General features: G+C 47.9%; 1 protein-coding gene across 1 annotated transcript in view; it reads left to right on the top strand.

Moving 5' to 3' along the window:
• The window catches only part of TTLL4 (tubulin tyrosine ligase like 4), a 40003-nt gene extending 19339 nt beyond the window's left edge, over window positions 1-20664 (top strand). The window contains 19 exon segments of the mRNA XM_082629765.1: window positions 2089-3673; window positions 4596-4705; window positions 5059-5122; window positions 10209-10330; window positions 10777-10887; window positions 11232-11308; window positions 12020-12211; window positions 12312-12394; window positions 12627-12755; window positions 14134-14256; window positions 14559-14657; window positions 14987-15121; window positions 15536-15673; window positions 17156-17258; window positions 18107-18317; window positions 18458-18528; window positions 18931-19016; window positions 19353-19578; window positions 19580-20664. Coding sequence (XP_082485891.1) covers window positions 2187-3673; window positions 4596-4705; window positions 5059-5122; window positions 10209-10330; window positions 10777-10887; window positions 11232-11308; window positions 12020-12211; window positions 12312-12394; window positions 12627-12755; window positions 14134-14256; window positions 14559-14657; window positions 14987-15121; window positions 15536-15673; window positions 17156-17258; window positions 18107-18317; window positions 18458-18528; window positions 18931-19016; window positions 19353-19578; window positions 19580-19603 — 3591 coding nt within the window. The 5' untranslated portion in view covers window positions 2089-2186 and the 3' untranslated portion in view covers window positions 19604-20664.
• The last annotated feature ends 4269 nt before the right edge of the window (window positions 20665-24933 follow it).

Here is a 24933-nt window from a genome sequence, read left to right as displayed (position 1 = left end):
TTTTTTTCAGTTTATTCATTCAACAGAATATTGAGCACTTATTGTGAGTGAGACCCTGTATTGGGGACATCAGGAGAGGGACAACATGTTCCTTGCTCCTAGTCAGATGAGTAGTCCCTTATTAAAGCTCAGTGTAATACAGACAGTGATGGTGGCGAGCACAGAGATGAGGCATCCTGTTTGAACTGGAGAGTCCAGAAAGGCCGCCTGGTGAAAGTGATATTTGAGCTGTTTATTTTTTGTCTGGTGGAAGAGAAGGAAAGGCTCCTAGGGAGCGATACTTGTAGAGACATGAAGGTCTGAGATAGGAGGATGCACGTGAGGAGCCACAAGTTGGGTGATATTCAGGGAGCACCAGCCTGAAATCTTGTTTCCTTAGCCCTTTTTGCCATCACTTTGGTGACTCTGTTGTGCTGCATCGGTGGGGAAAGATGTAGATTCCTGAAAGCTGACTACGTGAATTGGGACGTGAATCTGTTGAGTGTACATGACACACACTCAGGTGTGTGGTCTTATAAAATCACTGGCAGGATTTGACCCTTCCCTTTGTGTGTGCTTCTCTACCGTAAGTGCACAGAGTATAATTGTCCCCTGCACAGTATTTCCATAGTTTGGACTTGGTGGAGGTCCATTTTCTGTTACCTTAATTTGTGGTTACTGGCATCATATCTGGTTTTAGCCCTTATGCTGTCTTTTGCCCACTATCATTTTGAATATTGGCAGTGATTGTTTGGTACTCTCCTTGAGAAAGAATCCACATAGGTCAGCCTTTTCGGGAAAAGAGGGCGACGTCATGTGGCTTCTGCAGGCTTTTTGCTGGTAGACCACACCAGCAGGTCCTGTAGCTGTAGACAGGAATTCTCCTATCAAAATACAAAGTCCTCTCCCCATTGACTGTGTCTCAAATGAAACTTGAGCAAAAAAATCCTCTGCTAATTCCTTCCCTCTAGCCACCCTGAAAACACCTGATGAAGATGCCAGGACTTCATTCAGAATTATCCCAGATGAATGACTTCTTATAAAAGGGTCTTGTATTATTTTTCCCCGGGATGCTGTCGTGAAAGCAGACCCACCTTTCCCTGCAGGTGTGAAAACTGCAGAATATTCTGTGAATTTGGTTTAGAAAGCAAGAGACCGTACTAAACTGACTGCTGGGAACCCAGAACTACAGGCTGGTTCAGAGGTTTTGCTTTAGAGGAAAGGTTCAATGAGGAAATGTAAGAGACAGGCTCTCCTTCTCAAATCAGCCCAAACTGAAGGCTGGGATTTGGAATAAAGAAAGTTTCTCTCCTCTTCTCGCCTCTGTATTCTACGCCCTGACCTTTCCTGTCCCATTGTGGCTGCTGGAAATAAAGTCACCTTAAATAAAAAGAATGTTGGTGTCTAGTTCCATCTTGTTTCTTCTCTTTCCCACCAACACGTTGGTTGGAATTTAAGCCTATATAGTTGGCAAGACACTTGAAGAGACGAAATTACTGTCTCAGCTCCAGAATGCACTCCAGAGGTCAGCAGGAGAAATCTCTGCTCTTACCTGAACTTGTCACATGTAACCGTGAAAAGCAAACCACATCAGGGGCAGCTGAGAATTGGTGAGGGAGCAGTGGATGTAAACTATGCTTCTCAAATGATCTTTGACCATTCAGAATTGGTTGATGAGGAGGAAGGTATTAGCTGGTTTCTCTGCCACACCCAGGCTTGCCTCATTCCTAGGCACACTCCTGTCAGGTGAGGGAAGGAAGCCACTTGTGTAAAGTTGTGGCTGATGAGACAGAAAGGTGATTTTTTCTTTGGAGAGAGAGGAAAGAGCTCTCTGAGTGAGAGGGTGGGAACATGTGAACAGACTTAACACTGGTGGCACCTTAGTTTCCCAGTCCTGGATGGAGCCAGCTTTGGTTGCATGAGGGCAGCAGGAAGTCCACTGAAAACACCCTAAGGATCTAGTGTTCTTCTCCCAGGGCCCCAGTTGATGACCAAGACTGGTTGCCCAAGAAGTGCTGAGGTGGGGCTCTTCCTTGCCTGGGCACCACTGTAGCATTGTGTCCGTCCTTCTAGGACTGTAACATTCCCAATTGTCTCTCTGCCCTTCAGGCCGACGGACCTCAAGGATGCGGCTGCTACTGCTGGAGGTACGAGGCACCTTACCTGGGCTGGGCCATGAGGCCGCGTGGCCGTGATGTGGGCTCCTCATGGCCTCAGCAAGCACAGAGCGCTACACTATTGGCCTCCGCCGGGGAAACAGCTTTAAGCCGAGTGGGCCCTCAGGCACAGTGCCTACCCCGCCACCTGAGAAACCCTCTGAGGGCAAAGTCTGGGCTCAGGCTCATCAGCAGGTGAAGCCAATCTGGAAGCTGGAGAAGAAGCACGTGGGAACACTTTCAGCAGGGTTGGGCCCAGGCCTCTTGGGTGTCCCACTGCAGCCCGCATACTTCTTTTGCCCCAGCACTTTATGTAGCTCTGGGAGCACGGCTGTCATTGCAGGCCACAGCAACTCCTGCTACCTGCACTCCCTCCCGGGCCTGTTCAGCAGCACCCTGCTCTACCGCCGCTCCAACTACGGCCACAGACCATACCAGCAGCTGGAGTCTTTCTGCTTGCGTTCAAGCCCGTCAGAAAAAGGACCTTTTTCTCTCCCTCAAAAGAGCCTCCCTATCAGACTCACTGCCAATAAGGCCACTTCTTCCAAGGTCTCCCCCATGGCATCCTCATCCACAGAACCATACCTCTCACTGGGAGCGGCTGGGGAAAATCCTTCAGGGAAGAGCCTGGCCTCTGCCATCTCAGGGAAGACCCCATCTCCACTCTCCTCTTCTTCCTCTTCCTACAAGCTCATGCTAAATAACAACTCCTTCACGCGGCCAAATAGCACTAAAGTGCCTTTATTGCAGGCCACAGAAGGCCTGAAGCCAGTATCCTCACCGAAGGTCCAGCTTGTCTCCTGGCATCATTCAGGGGGCACTGGAGACTGTGCACTCCAGCCTATTGAGCACAAGGTGCCCAAGAGCAGTGGCACTGTCCTAGATGATGACCCTTCCCACAGCACCCTGTCTACCCCCAGTTCCTTAGACGCTTCCACCACCAGTGCTGCCTCTCCCCACTACAACTGGAGTAACTTAGCCACAGGGGCAGAGCCACATCCCTATGGCCTGGATGGGGACTCTGTTTCCCAGAATCTGACTAAGGAGGTACGGTTCACTGAGGCCGTGAGGAAGCTGACTGCAAGAGACTTTGAGAAGAAGCCAAGGCAAGGCTACCATTTTGAACAGTCTTATTTCATGAACCCCAGCTTGCAGTGGGATGTCCTCAACAGGAACAGGTGGTGGAAACCAGCTGTGGTAGGCCAGCAGCTCCCTCAGGGGAATGCTGGAGCAGACAGTAGGGTCCTCCCTGGAGCCTCGGACACCATGGAGCTGGACAGTACAGTCTTCTGTACCAAACACATCAGCATTCACCTCCTTGCCTCACACGCCAGTGGGCTCAGCTGCAGCCCTGCCTGTGGATCTGCGATCGACTCCCCACCTCTTGGAGAAGACAAAACTCCAGCTCTGCCTTCTCCCCCTCAGCCCCTTGGCGTGGCCGAGGTGGCCACCCGCCTCTCTTCCATCCATCTGGGCAAGCTTGGGAGGGAGGAGCCTAAGGAAGCCAGGAAGCTGGACTCACCTGCTAGGGATATTGGGTAAGTCGGAGAAAGTTTTTGGTTCATTTAAAGCAGTAGAATGTATACATGTTTGGTGACACTGACCGTCTGTCTCTGGAGGTTGGTTTTGTTTCCTAACTGCCCTAGAATTTTGGTTTTCACTTTAGGGCAGAGGTCAGCAAGCTACACTTTGCAGGCCAAATCCCACCCTCTGCCTGCTTTTATAAATAAGGTTTTATGGAATTGCAGCCTTACTCCTTCATTTACTACTGTCTGTGGCTGCTTTTTTGTTATAACGGTAGGGTTGAGTAGTTGCGACAGACTGAATGGCCCACAAAACTGAAAATATTTACTGTCTTGTCCTTTAGAGGAAGAGTTTGCCAAGCCTTGCTTTAGGTTATAACCAGGGAAAAGTAAGAATTCCAAACACCATGTGTTGGGAACTGTGATTTCTCTACTTAATTCCAAACCAAATCAGGTTCTCAGTCATTCCTGGTATGACAGCCGTTTCAGAGTTAGGGCATGCACATACTTGGCCTTGTTACTTCTTGTGCCTTGTTACTTCTCTGGAACCGTGGTGCCTTGTTACTTCTCTGGAACCGTGGTCCACCAAAGCCTTGTTCTGAGTTCCCAGAGAGAAGACTAGGGACCTTTGATGTCTATTACCACACATTGATTGATGGTGTTTTGTATTCAGAATTTTGTTTTTATATGCTATGAGGGACGTCAAAGAAGATGGAAGACATAGTGCCTCTCTGCAGAATAAGGGATGTAGGGTTGAGGAACTATGGCTAGACCTAAGCTCTGAGGACAAGAGGAATGAGTTGTAAGGCCCAGGCAAGGGCCAGCAGATTGGTGACTGGGGAAGAGACAAACATTGGGAGATGATGAAGGAACGAGAATCCAACTGTGACCGCTCTTATGGAGTTGGCTGGGCCAGGGGCATGATTCTTTCTTATAGTTCAGCTACTGACCTCCAGCTAGACCAGGTTGAAGCTGAAGATCTGGAAGAAGAGCTAATAGATGGTTTGGAAGACTGCTGCAACCATGATGAGAATGAAGAGGAGGAGGGTGAGTAGGGGACCCTCTCACCTCCAACTGGGCATGGGTCACCACCGCTAGGGAAGGGGACTAACAATTGTGTACCAGATCCTTAACTCACTTTGTCACCTACATTCATCATTCACCTTGGGGGTCTAAGGGCGGTAGTGGCTTTTGGGGGACTTGCTCTCTAGTCCCCCATCCCCCAAGTATTGCCTTCTCCCTGCTGCTGTTGAGCTTCGGGGAGGCCATGCAAGGCAGCAGCGGGTGCTTGTGGCCCTGTAAGAAGGCTGAGCCAAGATGTACAAGGAAGAGCTGCCTGGGCTTGGTGACTTTGTGTGGCAGCCTCTCCTAGCTGGGACTTCTCTGCTTTTCACCCCCAGGAGACTCAGAGTACTCCTCATGCAGTGCTGTTTCCCCCAGCGAGTCAGTAGCAGTGATCTCTCGGTGAGTGCTGGTTGTTTAGATCATTGGTAGAGGCCCATTTTCCATCTCTTTAAGATTATAAAGAGATTAATCACCTAAGTCATTAATTAATGGCCCTGTTAACCCTAACTCATTTTTACCAAATTTTTACATTAGGACTTTAGTTTTCAAACAGGAAACAGTGGAAGGGAACAGAAGCATATTTTATCAGTGGGGCTTAAAAACAGTACCAAGTTTCTTAGGCTGAAGTTTGGTCTTTATGCTTCAAGAAATTGTTCAGGTAAAAAGCAAATAACCTCAAGAAGTATTCAGAAAATTAATAACTAATGAATGAAGACCCATGTTGTTTGAGGTAGATTCTTAGTTAGGCTCCCCACTTGAGGGTAATTGCCACCTTGCATTATGAGTGTGTCCCACAGGCAGAAACAGTTCTGAGATAGATATACTGCTAATTGGAGGTTTTTGCAATGCTCTTCTGAGGTTAGTTTTATAAGACTAACCTTCAGAGGTTAGTTTTATAAGACTGATGTTGACCTTAGTAATAAGAAATTGAATTTAAAATTCGCTAGCTTTAATCTAGATTATTTTGTTGGCTGCCCTTTGTGGAATCTGAGTGATCCCCATCTCTAACTAGGGAACCAAGAAGTCAGTCTCTTAACGTAGACCCTTCTTTTGTAAAACAGATAGTTGTAGAATGCTGTATAACTGAGATGGGGAGTCCAGGGAGACGAAGGAATGCAGGACTAAGAGGCAATGACTGTAAATGAGGACATGTCATTGTGCTGAAGAGTTTTAGAACTTGCTTAAGGATCATATAGATCACCTTTCTGGGTAGAAAGTTAACATTCTTCAATATAATCTTCCTTGTTTCCCTCATCACTTCCAACCTTGTCTCAATATGAAGCTCTGTCTTCATTAATTATTATTAGATACTAAAAAGAACCCTCATGGGCTTCCCTGGTGGCACAGTGGTTAAGAGTCCGCCTGCCAGTGCAGGGGACGCGGGTTCGAGCCCTGGTCCGGGAAGATCCCACATGCTGCAGAGCAACTAGGCCACAACTACTGAGCCCACGTGCTGCAACTGCTGAAGCCCGTGCGCCCTAGAGCCCGCGCTCTGCAATAAGGGAAGCCACCACAATGAGAAGGCCATGCACCTCAATGAAGAGTAGCCCCCGCTCTCCGCAACTAGAGAAAGCCCGCGCGCAGCAATGAAGGCCCAATGCAGCCAAAAATAAATAAAATAAATTTAAAAAAAAAGAAAAGAAAAAGAACCCTCACAAAGTACTAAACATTAAAGTTTTTTTAAAAATAACTTCTACTGAAAATGTAAAAAAAGCAAATTTTCTATTCTAATTTTAATTAAAATCTGGCCATATGTGTTGAGGCTTGCCTAGCATGTGGAGCACCCAGACTCTGGTTGCTTTCCTTTGTGTCAGTTGTGCCTTAGATGAAGCTAAGAGGAAAAGTTAGCCTCACCTAAGATTAGTATGGACAAGGCAGCCTGCATCTCTGAATGTGATGGTGCACATTCACATGGTGCAGCGGCCGTACTAGCTTTAGAGTCCCAAACTAACAAGGTGGAGAGAGTTGTTTGGAAAGTGGAGAGACAGAATTGGGACTTTCTGTGAAGATTAGTAGAAATCCTGTCATAGGTATCCTGAATCTGGTGCATAAATTCTGTTACTTTAAGCCTAACCCATTGTTCTTTCAGAAAAGCAAAACTACTCCTGGTCATATATACTGGATGTTGACTAAGCACCTCCACTCTCCAGAAGAGAAATATATTTAACATTTAATTGACTTGGAACCCCTTTTCCACACTTAAGGGCGATCTAGGTTTGTCTTCAGGCCTACTTCAAGGCAGCTGAACAGCCCTTTATTTAGCCTTTCTGATTTATAAGATAAAATTCACAAAAGGTGTTTGTTAATTATTTGCTCATTAATTAATTTAACTTCTACAAAATATACAGTCTATGTGGAGCTTAAAACATGAGTTCAAGCAAATGGAGGTTGATGAATTCTAAACTACTTTGCATTTTGACTAAAATCAGAAATATTTTTGGATTGCAAAATCTTATTTTTTCCCAATTATGAAAGATTTATATATTTATTATAGAAAATTTTGCAGTCACAGAAAGATCATTGAAAACACTACCTCTACTTCTCTATTCAGCAATAGTTTATTACATTTCCTGCTCCATATTCTTTTTCTAAGAATTGTGTAAATTTAGAGATGGCAATCATCAAGTCCAGCCTCTTTTTTTCAGACATGAAAATTGAGGACCAGAGAAGTTAAGTAACTATTTACAAGGTCAAGGTTTCTAGCACTGCTAAACCAGAAGCCAGACCCATTGAGGTTAAGTTCAGTACTCTTTTTTTTTTTTTTTTTTTGCGGTACTTGGGCCTCTCACTGTTGTGGCCTCTCCCGTTGCGGAGCACAGGCTCCGGACGCGCGGGCTCAGCGGCCATGGCTCACGGGCCCAGCCGCTCCGCGGCGTGTGGGATCTTCCCGGACCGGGGCACGAACCCGTGTCCCCTCCATCGGCAGACGGACTCTCAACCACTGCGCCACCAGGGAAGCCCAAGTTCAGTACTCTTGAGAGGCAGCTAACAGAGATTTTTTTTTTTTTTTTTTTTTTCTTAAACGCGGGCTTCTCACTGTTGTGGCCTCTCCCGTTGTGGAGCACAGGCTCCGGACGCGCAGGCCCAGTGGCCATGGCCCATGGGCCCAGCCGCTCCGCAGCATGTGGGGTCCTCCCGGACCGGGGCACGAACCCGCGTCCCCTGCATCGGCAGGCGGACTCCCAACCACTGCGCCACCAGGGAAGCCCAGATTTTTTTTTTTAAATGAAGCTTTTGAGACATTTGTAGATTTCCATGCAGTTTTAAGAAATAATACAGAGATTCCCTGAATTCTTTACTCAGTTTCCCCCTGTGGTAACATCTTTTTTTTTTTTTTTTTGGCTGCATTGGGCCTTCATTGCTGCCCACAGGCTTTCTCTAGTTGCGGCGAGCCGGGCTACTCTTCGCTGAGGTGCGCGGGCTTCTCATTGCAGTGGCTTCCCTCATTGCAGAGCCCTGGCTGTAGGTGCATGGGCTTCAGTAGTTGTGGTGCGTGAGCTCAGTAGTTGTGGCTTGCGGGCTCTAGAGCACAGGCTCAGTAGTTGTGGCGCAGGGGCTTAGTTGCTCCATGGCATGTGGGATCTTCCTGGACCAGGGCTCGAACCCGTGTCCCCTGCATTGGCAGGCGGATTCTTAACCACTGTGCCACCAGGGAAGTCCCTCCTGTGTAACATCTTGCAAAACTATAGTACAATTTAGTACAATCAAGACATTAACATTAGTGAAAATGTAAACATTTCCGTCACTGCAAGAATCCCTCCTGTTGTCCTGAGAGCGCACTTCCTTCCTTCCTACTCCCATCCCCTTCTTAACCCCTAGCAACGATAGTTTTGTTGTTTCAAGAATGTTATACAAATGGAATGATAGCCATATATAGCCTTTTGAGATTAGCTTTTTTTACTCAGCATATTCTTTGCAAATTCATCCAGGTTGTTGCATGTATCCATAGTTCATTCCTTTATATTGCTGAGTAGTGTTCCATGGTATCAATGGACCACAGTTTGATTAACCAGCCATCTGCTGAAGGATATTTTGTTTGTTTCCAGTTTTTTACTATTACGAGTAAAGCTGCTCTAAACAATTGTGTACATATTTTTGAGTGAACATAAGTCTTCATCTCTCTGAGATAAATGCCCAGGAGTATAATTGCTGGGTTCTATGGTAATTGCATGTTTAGTTTTTTTTGTTTGATTTTTTTCTTTTTTGGCTGTACCACACAGCATGTGGGATCTTAGTTCCCTGACCAAGGACTGAACCTGAGCCCCCAGCAGTGGGAGCACAGAGTCTTAACCACCGGACCGCCAGGGAAATCCTACATGTTTAGTTTTTTAAGAAACTGCCAAAACTGTTTTCCAGAGTGGCTGTACCATTTTGCATTCCTATCTTGTCTTTGTTTTTAAACATTAACTCATTCTCCTTGATTTTCAACAATCTTAAATTCTGATACTCAGTAAATGAAAAGCCTTTAAAGTAAAATATTGTAGAAATGAGGAATAGAGTTGAATTAATTGGATTTATTTAATTAGGAATTAATATTTAACTTGACCCAATAAAATGCACTAAAAATCTCTAAGGTTTGAAACACTGAAGTGTTTTACATACAGTGCCTATTTCTGTTGTGCTGCAAAATAACAAGTAGAGTGGCTCTTTATAAGCTAAAAATTAATCTTAAAAAATATTTGTGGATCATATAGCTCAGTATAGAGAGTAATAACTACTCTCTCCACTTTCAATGCTGTTTGAAGAAATGGTCTGGGTCTGTCAATAGATAGTCGAGGTTTTCACTGTTTTGAGACTCCTTGAGCTAGCCTTGGCCAAGACATTGTTGGAGTAACAGTAGGGACCCCATGGCCCACTGCCGCAGATTCTCAGACATATGTTACCACATTGTTAAGTAAAAATCTGATGTTAACGAATCATTTTCAAAACAGAAGAGCATTAATCATCCATATATTTTCAGATAACTGTAAAATGAGTTAGGAATAGCACTACTTCTTTTCTTTCTGTTGCCTTTTTCCCCCTTTTCTTTTTAAAAATCTCTATATCTCTTCTTAGTTCTTTTCTACCTTTTCTGCTTTTCCTCCTTTTTAGTTACCCGTATCATTCTTTTTCTCTCCTTGTTATCTCTCTTAGTCTTAGTGTAGTATATTCCTCTACCAGTATCCACTCAAACTCATTACCTGCTGCTCTCAGAACCACTCTTTTCAGGAACCTCCTCAGCCTGTGGCTTGTCACAGGAAATTTTGGAGTTGTCTCATAGAATGAAGTATTGGAAAACTTTGTCTTTAGGTGATTTTTAATGGTGTGACTGTGTGTAGGTTAGCCGTAGCACCTTATGGATTAATATTTGCAAAATAATTATTGAGCACTTGTTTTTGTAGAATCAAAGTGTAAAAGATAGCACCCTGAAAGAAATATGTAATAGTAACAGCACTCAGGGCTGTGGCTTTCCCTTTCTCTACCACATTTCTGTTTTTCATCTTAGGAACTGTATGGAGATTCTGACCAAACCCCTTTCCAATGAGAAAGTTGTCCGACCAGCCCTCATCTACAGTCTCTTTCCCAACGTACCCCCTACCATCTATTTTGGCACTCCGGATGAGAGAGGTAAACCTGGCCAAGTGTCAGCCCAGAAGAACTCCCAGGGAAAGGATGCTAGCGAAGTTGGGAGGGGGTGGCAATAGGGTGGAAGGGGCTTTCCAGAATGGCTGTATTGGTGATGGGTTCCCCGCCTGGTTCACCAGTCTGGTGGGGGGGATCTTTATCTTGTCCATCCTTCGGCTGACCCTCTCAGCCCCATAATTTCATGATCATTCTTGCCCTCTAACATTGCCTCTTTCCCCTTTCAACTGCCTCTCCTCTCTGTTTTCCTCATTCCTGTGCAGCCTCCTTTCTTCCCCAAAGTGTGCTCCTTTCAAACTCTGATATGGAACAATACTTAGTGACTTGCCTACCCAGGGAAGGCTGAACAACAGTGCCATCTTTTACCTCTTCTCACCATGACTTTCCTGCTCTTCTCCACACCATCCCCCCACCTCCCCGCTTTCCCCCAGTGGAGAAACTTCCCTGGGAGCAGAGGAAGCTGCTCCGGTGGAAGATGAGCACAGTGACCCCCAACATTGTCAAGCAGACCATTGGACGGTCCCACTTCAAAATCAGCAAGAGTGAGTCACTTGCCTTACTTCGAGCCTGTCCTCTGCCCCAACAGATGGGCTTTGGGCAGGAACGGAGCCCTAGATACCTCCTGTTATGTGGGGACCCTGTCCTGAAGTTTCCAACTTCATAGGAGGACATAGGTCTGAAATCCCTCTGGGCTGGAGTCTGTTCCTCAGAATTGGAAAACAGAGGCCCATTGTTCTAGTCCTGACCCCAGGGCCTCATGTAGGACAGCTCCATGGCAACTCTTAGAAAACCGGGGCTGGGAGCTATGCCCAGGCCCAGTGGTATTTCTGGGGCCTCTGAGCCTCTCTCTGCCAGCAGGACTGACTTCCTGATGTGCCTTCTGTAGGGAATGATGACTGGCTGGGCTGCTGGGGTCACCACATGAAGTCTCCTAGTTTCCGATCCATTCAGGAACATCAGAAGGTAGGGGCCCTTTCTGAGCCATTCTTCCCCTGGACTCTGGACTGGGCAGGAGAAGGCTGGTATTGGAAGTGGGGGAAGAGGAGGATGACCATGGAGAAGTCAGGAGGGTTCATAGCGGAGTGGAGGAAGTGTAGGAGGCAGGTGCAGGGCGAGCCCCCAGCAGATCGCGCATGTCTAGTAGTAGTTCAGCTGCAGTGTCTTAGACAGTTGCAGCCTCTAAAAGACACTTTTTCCTCTAGTGTCTTGAGATGCAGTGTCAGTTTTCAGTTTATTATGTTTCTCCTGTAACCGCTGTGCATTGCCTCCATTCCTCCAAGCTGAATATGTGTAAAGAGGACTTTGGTCTCATGCTGGAATGAATAGTCCCTTTTCCCCAGGAAAGCCAGGTAGTTTCCTGTCTTTGTCCTACAGGCATGGAAAAAGACTTAACAGCTTTTTCTTTGCTCTTAAGGTGAATATTATGTCTGTCTTAGTTACTATTTTATGTCGTGAACTGTAGACTCCTAAATGGCACTCCATTTTGTTGTGTTTGTGTTTTAATCATTTTTTGGTGAATGTTCAGCAGCTGAATACTTAAGGACCTTTAGGTGGTGATAATCAGATGGAACAGGAGCTTTGAATGTTGAAATGGTGTAGTGAATCTTGCTGTCTTCCTTGTGGTCTCACCTGGACTCTCTCTCTCCCTGCTCTCACCCTTTGTCCCTTCTGTAGCTAAACCACTTCCCAGGTTCATTCCAGATTGGGCGAAAGGACCGACTGTGGCGGAACCTGTCCCGCATGCAGAGCCGGTTTGGCAAGAAGGAGTTCAGTTTCTTCCCCCAGTCCTTCATCCTGCCCCAGGATGCCAAGCTTCTGCGCAAAGCCTGGGAGAGCAGCAGCCGCCAAAAGTGGATTGTTAAACCAGTGAGTGGATCCCGGCAGGTGGCAGGCCAGGGCCTGAGAGTGGGAACAGCGGAGTGTCTGGCCAGGTAAACAGCTCCTCTCCTCTCCCCTTGACCTCTAGCCAGCATCTGCTCGAGGCATTGGCATCCAGGTCATTCACAAGTGGAGTCAGCTCCCCAAGCGAAGACCCCTTCTGGTACAGAGGTGAGCCGGTCTCCAGCTCAGATCCCGCTCCCCGTTTCCCACCTTCTCAGCCTGGAGGTTCCCTTTTCATGATGTTCTTTTGTCCTTTGTCCTCCCAGCCAAAAAACTTCCTCAGCCAGCTGTTTAAAGGTCTTTGTCCTGGAGACCGTTAGCTGGCTTTTGCCATGACTCAGTTACCTACCAAGCCCTATCTCATCTGTCCTGTCCCTGAAGCTGGCCTTTCCCTGTGTAGGTATCTCCACAAACCCTACCTCATCAGCGGCAGCAAGTTCGATCTGCGAATCTATGTTTACGTCACCTCCTATGATCCTCTGCGGATTTACCTCTTTTCAGATGGACTCGTCCGCTTTGCCAGTTGCAAGTATGTGGTAGTGGTGAGGCCTCATCCTGACAGCTTTGGGGATTTGCTTTCCCTCCAGGGAGGGAAGCCAGAGGACACCAAACAGGAAAATAACCAATATTTTGGTAGTTTTTGTTAGCAGAGGAGAAGGTAGGGTACCTTTGGGAGAACCTAGTCTTCCTTTTCTCCTGTGTGTCTCCTTTACTTTTACATCAAACACTTCACTTCTGACACTTCTGGTCACCAAATGTGTGGGTTTTTTTCCCCCGCACGAAGCAGTTCTACACAACACCAGGTGAGTGTCCTACAATTGAACTCGATTCTGACACTATGTACCTGGAGGAAGCATCAGATCCCACAGGTTAAGGGCTCAGTCTCATCAGGCTGCCCCTCCCTACACCACCTCAGATGCCAGTTGCAAGTGCAGGGTGCCGCATGTGTTTCTGACCAATTGGCTATAAATCAGAGGTTCCCATGACCCCCTCCTTGGGGCCGGGGCTGAGGGGTATCAATTTGATTAATTTGCTAGAGCAGCTCACTCAACTCAGGAAAACAGTTTACTTATGTTTACTGATTTATGAAAGATGGACGTGATAAAGGGTACAGAAGCACAGCCAGATGGAAGAGATGCACAGGGCAAGGTATGTAGGAAGAGGCACGGCGCTTCTATGCCCTCTCTGGGCTGGCTGCTCTCGCAGCATCTCCAGAGGTTTACCCACCCGGAAGCTCTCTGAACCTCATATTTTGGGGATTTTTATGGAGGCTTCATCACTTAGGCATGATCGATCATTAACTCCATTTTCAACCCTTCTCCCTTTTTAAGAGAATGGGAGTTGAGTGGGGGGAGTTGAAACTTCCAGCTGTCTAATCATGGCTTGGTCTTTCCAGTGACTTTCCCTCATCCAGAAGCCATCCAGGAGCTTACCCAGTGTCGCCTCATTAGAACAAAAGCCGCTCCTATCACCCAGGAAATTATAAGAGTTTCAGGAGCTCTGTGTCAGGAACTGGGGTCAAAGACCAAATCTGAGAACAAAGGTGCTCCTTGTACTCTTACCACTTAGGAATTTACAAAGGTTTTAGGAGCTCTGTGTCAGAGGCAGAGACCAATATGTATACTTGTTACTATAAATCACAGTTATATGTGGAAGGGGAAACAAGGAGGTCCTCTGCTGCACTGAATAGGGAGGGTCTTCCTGCAGGACTGAGGTGGGATAAATTGGGAGATGAGTTTATCTGTGGTGTTTTGGAAACCTTACCAGTAGGTGTACTTCTCAGATCCTTGTGCATCTGAGAAGATCTGTCCACTTGTCCTTTGCCTCCTCAGGATATGGGGAAATGTTTGGACCGTTATCCATATGCCATCTCACCATCTCATCTCTGCCTTTCCCCTCACTTCCAGGTATTCCCCTTCCATGAAGAGCCTTGGCAACAAGTTCATGCACCTGACCAACTACAGTGTCAATAAAAAGAATGCTGAGTACCAGGCCAATGAAGATGAAACGGCCTGCCAGGGCCACAAATGGTACCCAGACAGTGTCCCCATCAAGTGGAGGCCTAGAGGAGCACAGGGTTCTGGGGTTTGGGGAGGTTTCGGGGGGATGGTGAGTGGAGGATTAATATAAGACCCAGAGATTATATAAACACTTGGCAATTCAGAATTGGCCTGTTTGCATCCAACTCATTTCTGTCTTAATTCAAAACATCAAAAGAAGATATATGAAGAAGATACCTTTGGGCCTCTCATTCCTTTTTCTTTCTCTTTTCTTCACTGCTCACTCATAGAATACAACCCTAAATTCTCCCTCCTTCTCTCCTGCCTTACAGGGCACTAAAGGCTTTATGGAGCTACCTGAGCCAGAAGGGAGTCAACAGTGATGCCATCTGGGAGAAGATAAAGGACGTTGTTGTCAAAACGATCATCTCGTGAGTCACACTGCCACCCTGGGTGTGGGGCCTGCCACTGAACCCCCCCTTTTCTTGTGGGCCTCCACCCTGCTGTGCTCCAGACTTTTGACCATGCTGTGTTTCCGTCTCTGAGGACAAGGTTTCGGAAGGAATGGATAGACTTCAATTCTGCTCTTCTACTGAACTTCATCCCCAGAAGCTGGCTCCAGATCACAGACATCTCTTGAGAGCTTCTTTTCCTGGGTTGCTTCTGTTCTCCCATCTCTGAGCCACTCCATTGGCAGGGCAGCTCTAGGTAGAGCCTTTGGGAGGAGCTGAGCTGAATACTTTCTCCTCCCTGTGACTAGGTCAGAACCCTATGTGACCAGCCTGCTGAAGATGTACGTGCGGCGGCCCTACAGCTGCCACGAGCTCTTCGGTTTCGACATCATGCTGGATGAGAACCTCAAGCCCTGGGTCCTGGAAGTCAACATCTCCCCAAGGTAGGTATTCTCAGGGCACTCACAGTAGAAACCTTTCTGTGTCCTCAAGATCCTGTTTCTGCTCCAGTCTTGCTGACTTTGGGAAAACCTTCCCTTCACTAGAATATGTGTTTTCCCTTCATGGTCTGTTTACGCATTCCTTTATTCTTTGCCATTATCTCAAGGTTCTCTGACATTGGAGACACATTGTTAAAGGTTACTCTTTTAAACTTAATGCCTACTGCATGCTTTTCCCTAGCAAGGTCATGGGCGGGAACCACCCTGTGTGAGGTTATTCACTATCCGTGGGGCAAGAAGACCCCCGTGATGGTGCTCATGAGTTTGGATGTAAATGGGGCTGGCATTGACTGGGACTCGTGACTGGAAACAGTTTTGGCATCTGCTTTTACCACTCTTTGCATCCTTTCCCTGAAGCCTCCACTCCAGCTCTCCACTGGACATCAGCATCAAAGGCCAGATGATCCGTGACCTTCTGAACCTGGCGGGCTTTGTTCTGCCCAGCGCAGAGGATGTCGCTTCCAGCTCCAGCAGCTCCAGCATCTCCACCACCAGGTCAGCCTCCTTGCTTGGCTGCAGCTCGGCTGGCAGCGTGAGCAGCCCCACAGAGACTCCCTCCTGCTTGGTCTCCCCTGCTGCTCGGTCTGCCCCTGCGATCTGCTCACACACCGCTGCCATGTCAGTGCCCCTAAAAGCCTGTTTGCTTAATTGCTCCCCTGCCCAGGAATCCCCACAGAGCCTGGGGGATCAGCTTTAAATTCCTCAAGCAGGGGATTCCCTGGCAGTCTAGTGGGTAAGACTCCACGCTTTCACTGCTGAGGGCCTGGGTTCAGTCCCTGGTCGGGGAACTACGATCCCACCAGCCGCGCGGCACGGCCAAAAAAAAAAAAAAATTCCCCAAGCAGACATTCAAGGCCCCAGCCTCTTTTTCCCAGGCACCCCTCCCTTAATTCCTCTTCACAGCTCCTGTGCTCTGAGAAACTGGATTGCTCATAGAACCTCAAGGTTGGAAGAATCCTTAAGGATCAGTTAGTCTAGTCTCCTCTCTGAAATGTTCACTGCTTCTCATTGTTCCCCTGTGGTGTCCCCTCCTCTGCTCATGGGATTTCTTCCTCCTTCCACTCAGCAAGACCTCCCTGTTTCAACCTCACCCATCCATCAAAGCCTAGCTGAAGGCAGCATCTTCATGAAACCAGCTCAATGTGGGCTCTCTCCTCCACACCCCCAAAGCACTCAGAACCACTCTTGAGGAAAGGCAGCTCAAGTTTTTGGTAACAAAACGTGCTTTCCCCACTGTACCTTGTGGACTTATATTTGGCTCTGTGCTATAGTTATTTGTCATTTGACACATGCCATCCTGTGAGCTTCTTTTTTTTTTTTTTTTTTTTGTATGCGGGCCTCTCACTTTTGTGGCCTCTCCCGTTGTGGAGCACAGGCTCCGGACGCGCAGGCTCAGCGGCCATGGCTCACGGGCCTAGCCGCTCCGCGGCATGTGGGATCTTCCTGGACCGGGGCACGAACCCGTGTCCCCTGCATTGGCAGGCGGACTCTCAACCACTGCGCCACCAGGGAAGCCCGTTGTGAGCTTCTTGGAGGCCATCTTTGTGTCTCTCTCAGCAGGAATTGTTGTAATGTGGATGATGAAACTGAGGTGCGGGGAGGTCAGGGAATTTGTCCAGGATCACAGAGCCAGTAGGGCCAAGCTGGATATTTATTATAGTAAGTGTTCACTAAATTAAACTAAACTGAAATATATACAGTGATTGCTCCATGGTCCTCCCTTTTTATCATTTAAATACAACTTAAAGAGGGTGCTTTGTACTCTTTTAGTTCTTACATGGTACTTCATCTTTGAGTCTCAGGCTACCGGAATGCAGTGCATTGCAGTCTGATTTACTCACGTAACGAACTTCTGTCCATCCTTCTTTGTCTTCTCTTGAGAAGGGTGTCTTCCTGGGCTGGACCCTCTCTCTACATGTCCTCACGATGTGAAGCTGCTGACCTTACCCTTTGCCCCCTTTCCACCCTCTGCCTTAGCCTGCCCAGCTCCCCCAGGGACAGATGTCGAATGGCCCCAGAGTACTTCACTGCACAGAAGATGAAGAAAGCCTATTACCTGACCCAGAAAATTCCTGATCAGGTAGGAAATTGCCTTCACCCCAGTGCTAGCAGAAAGCTTCCCTTGTCAAACCTGTGGAGCCCCAAGGCAAGCAGTTTTTCTTCTCTCTAGGGCAGGGTTTCCTACATCCCCTGGTGTGCAAGGATTTGTTGGAATGTATGTCATTCCGGAGAGAGTTGATGGCCCTTATCACATGTTCAACAACCACTGCCCTTAGCAAAGTGCTATACCAGCCCACCCTTCTTGTAGAGCTATAGACCCTTGGGTTTCTTTCCCTGAGGGGCACTGAGCTCCTGGAAGCCTTGACTTTCTCAGAGCAGATGAGGGAGTCAGATGAAAGTGTGGCAGACACAAGGCTGTGGCCAAATCTGGATTCTGATCTTGACTTCATCCAACAAATCACTTAACCTCTGTGCCCCCTGTCTCCCCTCACCCCAGCCAAGAGTCTCTTCATCCCACGAATAAGCTCAGCAGACTTGGGAATAGATGAGGTCCAGAGTGGGCCCACCAGACTGCCTTGGTGGTCCTTTGGTCCTGGAGCCTTAGGACCCCAGAGCTGTACTCCCCATCCCCCAACTTTTTGATTCTCTGCCTCTGGCTTACACTCTTTTTTTTTTTTTTTTTTTGCGGTACGCGGGCCTCTCACTGTTGTGGCCTCTCCCGTTGTGGAGCACAGGCTCCGGACGCGCAGGCTCAGTGGCCATGGCTCACGGGCCTAGCCGCTCCGCGGCATGTGGGATCTTCCCGGACCGGGGCACGAACCTGTGTCCCCTGCATCGGCAGGCAGACTCTCAACCACTGCGCCATCAGGGAAGCCCTGGCTTACACTCTTTGTCATACCCTTTTCCCCCCTGTTCCTTGGGCCACAGGACTTCTATTCATCTGTGCTGGATGTCCTGACGCCAGATGATGTTCGGGTTCTGGTTGAGATGGAGGATGAGTTTTCTCGCCGTGGTCAATTTGAACGAATTTTTCCTTCTCGAATCTCTTCTCGCTATCTCCGCTTTTTTGAGCAGCCACGATATTTCAACATTCTCACCACCCAGTGGGAACAGAAGTACCATGGCAACAAGCTCAAAGGTGATGTGTCCTCCCTGCCCACATGCCATGTTTAATGAGAGATTAAATCCCAATAGACCAAGAAGTGGGCCTCTGTGGCAAGAAGAATAGGCCAGTTGATTCTACCCTCTTAAGTCCCACCCTTGTTAATCTTGTCCTAGGAGTAGATCTGCTTCGGAGTTGGTGCTACAAAGGGTTCCACACAGGAGCCGTCTCTGATTCTGCTCCAGTGGTGAGTAGTGCTATTGGGGTGAAGGGGGACAGTCCTACCTCAGGCCCCTCCCTCTTCCACCTTAAGAGTGCAGCATGGGTTGGGTGTAGGTCCAGACCCTCTCACTTCTTCCCAAGGTTCTGCAGGTCTCTGTGTCTCAGGACCCTTCCCTTTCAAGGGAATAATTGCCTCCAGGATTCCCTGGATGCCTTTCTTTCAAGGATCAGGTGCTTTGTAGCCTCAACTTCTTATCTGAATCAAGAGAGGACCAAGACTTCTCCCCATATGGGCCCATTCCTGCAGGGTAGGGAAGGGAAGAGCCCTTTGATCACTCAGGTAGAGCTGGGAAAGAGTCCTAAGACCCAGACACTCTCCCCTGACCTCTACCTCGCCCTTTGGCCTCATTGCTTCCTTTGCTTTTAGTGGACTCTCCCGACATCAATTCTGACTGTCCCAAAGGGTGATGTGACACTCAGTGATTTCTCCAAATCGGAGACTGGCAAGCTGGGGTGAGTGCTGCCTGGGCAAGGGAAGGGTGTTGAGTGTGAATTTGGGGAGTTTTCCTCCTCCCTCTCTTCGCAGAGTATGATGAGATCAGCGTTCTCCAGTTGCGGGTTGGTGGGAATATCAGAATATGCAGCCACAGTATCTTCTTCCTGGTGGCTCTTGGCATGCCCAGTAAAGCTGGGCTGGAGCACAGACTCATCCGCAAAAGCAGCCACTTTCAGCCATACTGAAATGAATACGGTGAATGCCTGCTCTCGACTCTGAAGGTAGCAGATCGTGGGTTAAGGTCTCAGCTACACAATGTCTCAGCCATTTCTTCCTCCCTCTGTTCCCTTCAGAAAACATGACTCCTCCAAGGGAAGCATACCACTCTCTGAAGATGGGACCATGCCCAAGCCCACGAAGACCCAAGCTAGCCTTTCCCCTTTCCCCAGGAAACCCAGTTCCTCAAAGGACAGTGAGGACACCAGCAAAGAGCCCAGCCTCTCCACCCAGACGTTACCCTTGATCAAGTACTCTGGGCAGACTTCGAGGCTTTCTGCCTCCCCCACCTCCCAGTCAGCTGGTGACTCCCTCCTATCTGCTGTGAGCCTGTGATGGGCCTGTCTCCACCAGCCCCTGCCCAGGCGCACCATCGTTAGCTACCTCATGGGAACCGGCCGGCCGGCCGGCCTGAGCTCCCACCCCTCCATCTCGCCCCTCCTCAGAGTATTTTTTGAAGTGGTTGAGTTGTAGAGGGGGGTGTCTGGCGGACTGGAGGGGTGGTGGGGAGGGGTACAAGGAGAGGAAGGTTCACTGGCTGGCACCTCATATCTCAGTGAAGAAGCCAGTGATGGCCGCTCAGCCTTACAAAGCAGGGTTTGGTTTCTCCTTTTAGAGAGCCATGTGTGGTTTGTTTTAGGCCTTGGTGCGGTGACTGAGTTACGGCTCAAGAGGAGAAAACATACTGAACATATTTGGGCCTGACGTCCCTTGCTCTCTGCATAATTGAGGAGGTTCCTCTGAGGGTCCTTATTTCCTCAGGTCTCACCCTCCCGCCTCCCCAACCCCCTGTCCTGAGGAGTCGCTTTCAGAAGCCTTCAGACCTCCTCAGTAGATAAGCAGGCAGAGGCCATGACATGCTGAACCCATTTCCCGTCGTCCTAGTCTTGGGGGCATCCCCACCTCCAGACCATTTCTCCTTTCATATACCCACCCAGCCAGTAGCCCTAGGTCTTCCTATTCTGACCTCACATCACTACTTGTTCAACCTTCTAGACTTCTCTCTCGTGGATGTTACCCCTTCAGCTCTTGTCTCCCTGTGAGGTGAGAGGTTCTATGAACTTTGTGAATTTCCCATGGCTGCAGTAAAGGAGCCCGGATAATCCCACTTGCTGTTGCCTGTCCGGGTCCATATATCAAAGGACGCAATCCAAGGGGAGGGTGGAAGGAGCTGTGGTTCCCCCTTCACGCTCTCCGGTGTTCGGGGTCTGGCTCACAGGTCGCTAGGGCATGCAGACTCTGGTGGCCTGGAGGGCGGGTTTCAGGAGCAGCCACCATTGTAGGATGGGCTTCCAGTCAGGCTCCTGACTAAACCTTGTACTCTGAACTGGATCTACCTCCCCAAGACTCGGTAAATAGTGAGCGTTCAATAAATGTTGACCACGTGAACTGTACGTACGGAGGTCTCCCGGGACACAAACACCTAAACCAGAAGCTTGCCTCTCTCTCTCCTGGGCCCAAGGGGAAGCCAAGGTGGGAGGGTTTGGATCAGAAAAGTTGTTTTCACTTGAACGATGCTCCTCCTTTACCTGGCACTTCCTGGTTGCTGCTCGCCCCCTCCCCAGCCCTACAATCCCTTTACTTCATTTCATTTTTCTATCAGCGGGGCCCAACAAGAAGCCAACTGGCCCCTTGACTCAGTTACCCAGGTTTTCCCTTTGGCGCATCAGGCAGGATGCTCTGCTCACGGTCTGACCCCAGGCTTTCTCTGCCTTCATTCTTGAGCTTGGGAGAGATATCCTGCTTCGTGGCTCCAGGAGTTCTGTGGTGAGTTGGGAGGGAGCCCTGGAAAAATCACAGAGGCCTGACTGCGTTCAAGGCCACACAGTTGATGTGTGAAGGCCACGTTGACAGTTGTGAAGAAAGCCTGATGGCAAAGTCCTGGGTCACTGCTGTGCAGTGGTAAGGACTTCAAAGTCAGGTCCGCAGGAAAGGTCCTTGACAGTCCTGTTAAATCTCTTCTGCCAGACTTGAAGCCGACTCTCTCTTGTCCTGCAAGAGTGGGTGCAATATTCTAGTGCAAATGTCAAACCTTGTGATGAGGGCAGGAAGCAGCCTTCCTAGGAAAATTAGCCACCTGCTTAAATAGTTTTGTTGTGGCTCATCCTCTGGTGCAAAGGCTTAGGTGTGGAGGCCTGACTGAGCTGTGCCACTCCCTGGGAAACAGCTTCAATACTTTGCCTTCTGAGAATCCCCAGATGCACGGCACAACCATTCCCATCCCCGTAACTGGAGAAGGGACCGGCTCTGCAGCATGATGGGAAGCAGGGGAGTGGGCTGTGGGGAAATTAAATGAGTGTTGGAAGAAGAGTGTTCTTAGTAGCTTAAAACATGTTTATACTTTTAAAGTTTTCATCACCTTTGAGTATCTGGTGTGTGTGTGTGTGTGTGTTGCTGGGTTGGAGAAAGGAATGAGGCTAATGTGTCATACTTCCCTTTCAGCCTTGCAAGAAAATGAAATCTTGCTTATTAAGAATTCAGCATACATACTTAACAATGCATACCCACAGTATAAGGTATTCAGCTAAATAAGGAATTTGGGGGAAGTAATGAGATTTTGGGGAAAGTTTAAATTTGAGGGTAGAGTAGAGTAGATGTTTGTCAGAACATGTCAGTTTTTTCCTAACTTGATAACGTACCCAGTCCCTGTTTGGAGAAAGGGGAGCAAGTGCTCCTGAGTCAAGGAATGCAGTGTACAGGGTATTTCTGAAGCACTGGAGTAAGGATTTGGGGGCGGGGGCGGTGGGCGGGGGGAAGGAGGGTGGTTACCATTTCTGCTTACTTCAAATTCACTCAAGCTTGATCAGACACTAAGGAACTTAGAATGAATACTTAATGGAGAGGCGGCATGGGGATAAGAAAAGGGTGTGAACCTTGGAGTCTGACCTAGGGCTCAAATCTCAGTTCCTTTGTGTAGCCTTGGGCATGTCATCTAACTTTTTAAAGTTTTTAAATAATACAAATTTAATACCTACATCGTAAGGTTGTGAAAATTAAGAACATAGTAAAAGCACTTAGGACATAGGACTTAATGCATGGTTACTCCTTTCTCCATTTGCTATCCAAGCCCTGTTCCTTGGTTAGGGAAAGGCAGGCAAGAAATGTAAAACCCTTTCCACTAAGGAATGAGGCAGCTATAGAGACATTTTAGAAGTGAAGAAGGCCAGAACAGGGTTTGGCCTGGGTGATACCTCATCACCCCTACCTTCACCCTATCACCATTATTCATTTTACTGTTTCACACTTTGTTGGGGATTTATTTCTTTAGTTAAATATTTCACAGACAGAATGCAAATTAAAAGTATGTGAATTGGGCTTGCTCAGTCCTATTCAGAGAGAAGCTTTGATAAGAAAGGGAGCATAAGGGAGCAGTGGATGCCTGGGGGCTGGAGAGGGGAGGAGCGGGGCACAGAAAATAGAGACCTTGAACTGGAGCCAAAGAACATGCACCAACATAACAGCTGTGCCGAGGGACACTTGTCGTTACAGGTACATTCTTATGATTTGAGGCTATTTAGTTGAGGGTGATTGTGCCTCCTGTGACCCTATGGAAAGGACACACCTTATTGCCCTCTGGGACCATCCAACAGTGGGCCAGTGCAGGAGGTTGATAATCCAGGTGCACAGTCTGCTCCACTTCCCTCCACAGCTGAATTAGTTACCCAAATAAGGTAGTCACCAAAGGCAGCCGGGGGACCTCCTGGCTTCCTCTGGATTTGTCCTAAGACTAAGCTCTGTTTACAGTGTGGATTCCCCAACTGCTTTGAAACACTGATGGTTTTCAGAGGTGTGTAGTTGAGGGGGCTCCATTTCATGCCACTTGAGAGTCTAATCCAGCCTCTCGAACAACACTTGGTCATTTAGATCTCCCTGTAGCAGTTCGCACCCTTGTTAATGTCAGGCTCATTTGACTTGACTGTTCATCAGCTTTGGAGCATTGAGAGCTGCAAGTAGCCTTTATGTTGCTCTTGGCAGATTTCTCATAGGTGAAAGAATATAAGAAGGATCAATAGCAAGGTGGGTGTTTTCTAAAACCCATGTGTGCCTTATTATAATGGACTGAGACACATGGAATGCTACGGACTGTCATGGGGAAATCCAACACAATTTTGAAAAGATAATAATCTCTAAATTTCAACTAGTAAAATGAGACCAGAGCTTACCTTGTAGGGTAGTTATGAGGGTTGGGGGGGGCAGAATATACATAAAGCGGCTAGTAAAGTGCCTGATACATATATAATGAAGATTTAAAAAAAAAAAAAAAACAGTTAACACCACCGAAACCATTTTCATAAAGTAACAGTAACATACCGTGTAACACAGCATGTTACTATTATAATGGTACTACGATACTATTATAGTAGCATGTTGCTCTTACAAAACTGTGATAAACATGGGATGGCAAACTGGTGATTTAATCAAGATAATTCATTTAGAAAAATTGAAGCCCTTAACATTAGTTGTCAGAGAAGTGCAGTTAAAACTATAATGATACAAGCTGAGGAGCCAACAGGGAAAAGCTACCAACTGTGGGATTATGACAACCTCTAAATAAGAATCCCAGGGCCTCCCTGGTGGCGCAGTGGTTGAGAGTCCGCCTGCCGATGCAGGGGATACGGGTTCGTGCCCCGGTCTGGGAGGATCCCATATGCCGCGGAGCGGCTGGGCCCGTGAGCCATGGCCGCTGGGCCTGCGCATCCGGAGCCTGTGCTCCGCAACGGGAGAGGCCACAACAGTGAGAGGCCCGCATACCGCAAAAAGGAAGAAAAAAAAAAAAAAAAAAAAAAAAAGAATCCCAGCAAGGCAGAACCACAGGGCAGTCATGGCTAAGCCTCCTTGGCTGGTCCCGCTGTCCCTACTGCAGGCAGGCGGCCAAGTGCTTCCCTCTCTCCCCCCTGTGAGACCCATAGCACACGCAGGGCGGGGGCCTGAGCCGAGAGCCTCTAGTTCAGAGAAAGGGGGGCTGCCTCCTTGCATGTCACGCAAGGCACATTCCTGGGGAATCTGGTGTTAAACCATTCGTAGACAACCTGCTTCTGGGTCAGGGTTGTGTGCAGCTGAACAGCTCCCTCACTGCAATCTATTGAAAGTCAGCCCTCAACATAAGAATTTGGAAAAAAAAAAAGAAAAGAAAAACTACAAGGAGACACCACTTACACAGCAGAGTGGCTCAGATGAAAAAGGCTGAAAATACCAAGTGTCTGCAAACACGGAGCAGCTGGAACACATACATTGCTGGTGGGAATGCAAACCGGTACATTGGAAAATAGCTCAGTAGGTTCTTATTAAGTGAAATACACTCAACATATGACCCAGCAATTCACTCCTGCTTGCAAATGTTCACAGCAGTTTTATTCATAATAGCAAAACCCTGGAAACAACCCAAATATCCAACAACTAGTTAATGAATAAACAAATTGTGATATATCTGTTCAATACTACTTAGGTAAAAAAGAGGAATAAACTGATGGGTGCAACAACATGGATGAATCTCAAGAGCATTATGCTGAGTGAAAGAAGCCAGAAACAAAAGACTGCATACTTTATGATTCCATTTATATAACATTCTAGAAAAGGCAAACTAGGGACAAAAAGCTTATCAATGGTTGCTAAGGACTATAGATGACAGAGGGGAGGGACAGTTGAAGGGCAGTTTGG

This window comes from Mesoplodon mirus (assembly GCF_964341445.2).
Source record: "Mesoplodon mirus genome assembly, chromosome: 8".
Lineage (NCBI taxonomy): Eukaryota > Metazoa > Chordata > Mammalia > Artiodactyla > Ziphiidae > Mesoplodon > Mesoplodon mirus.
This window is presented reverse-complemented; position numbering and strand designations above follow the sequence as displayed.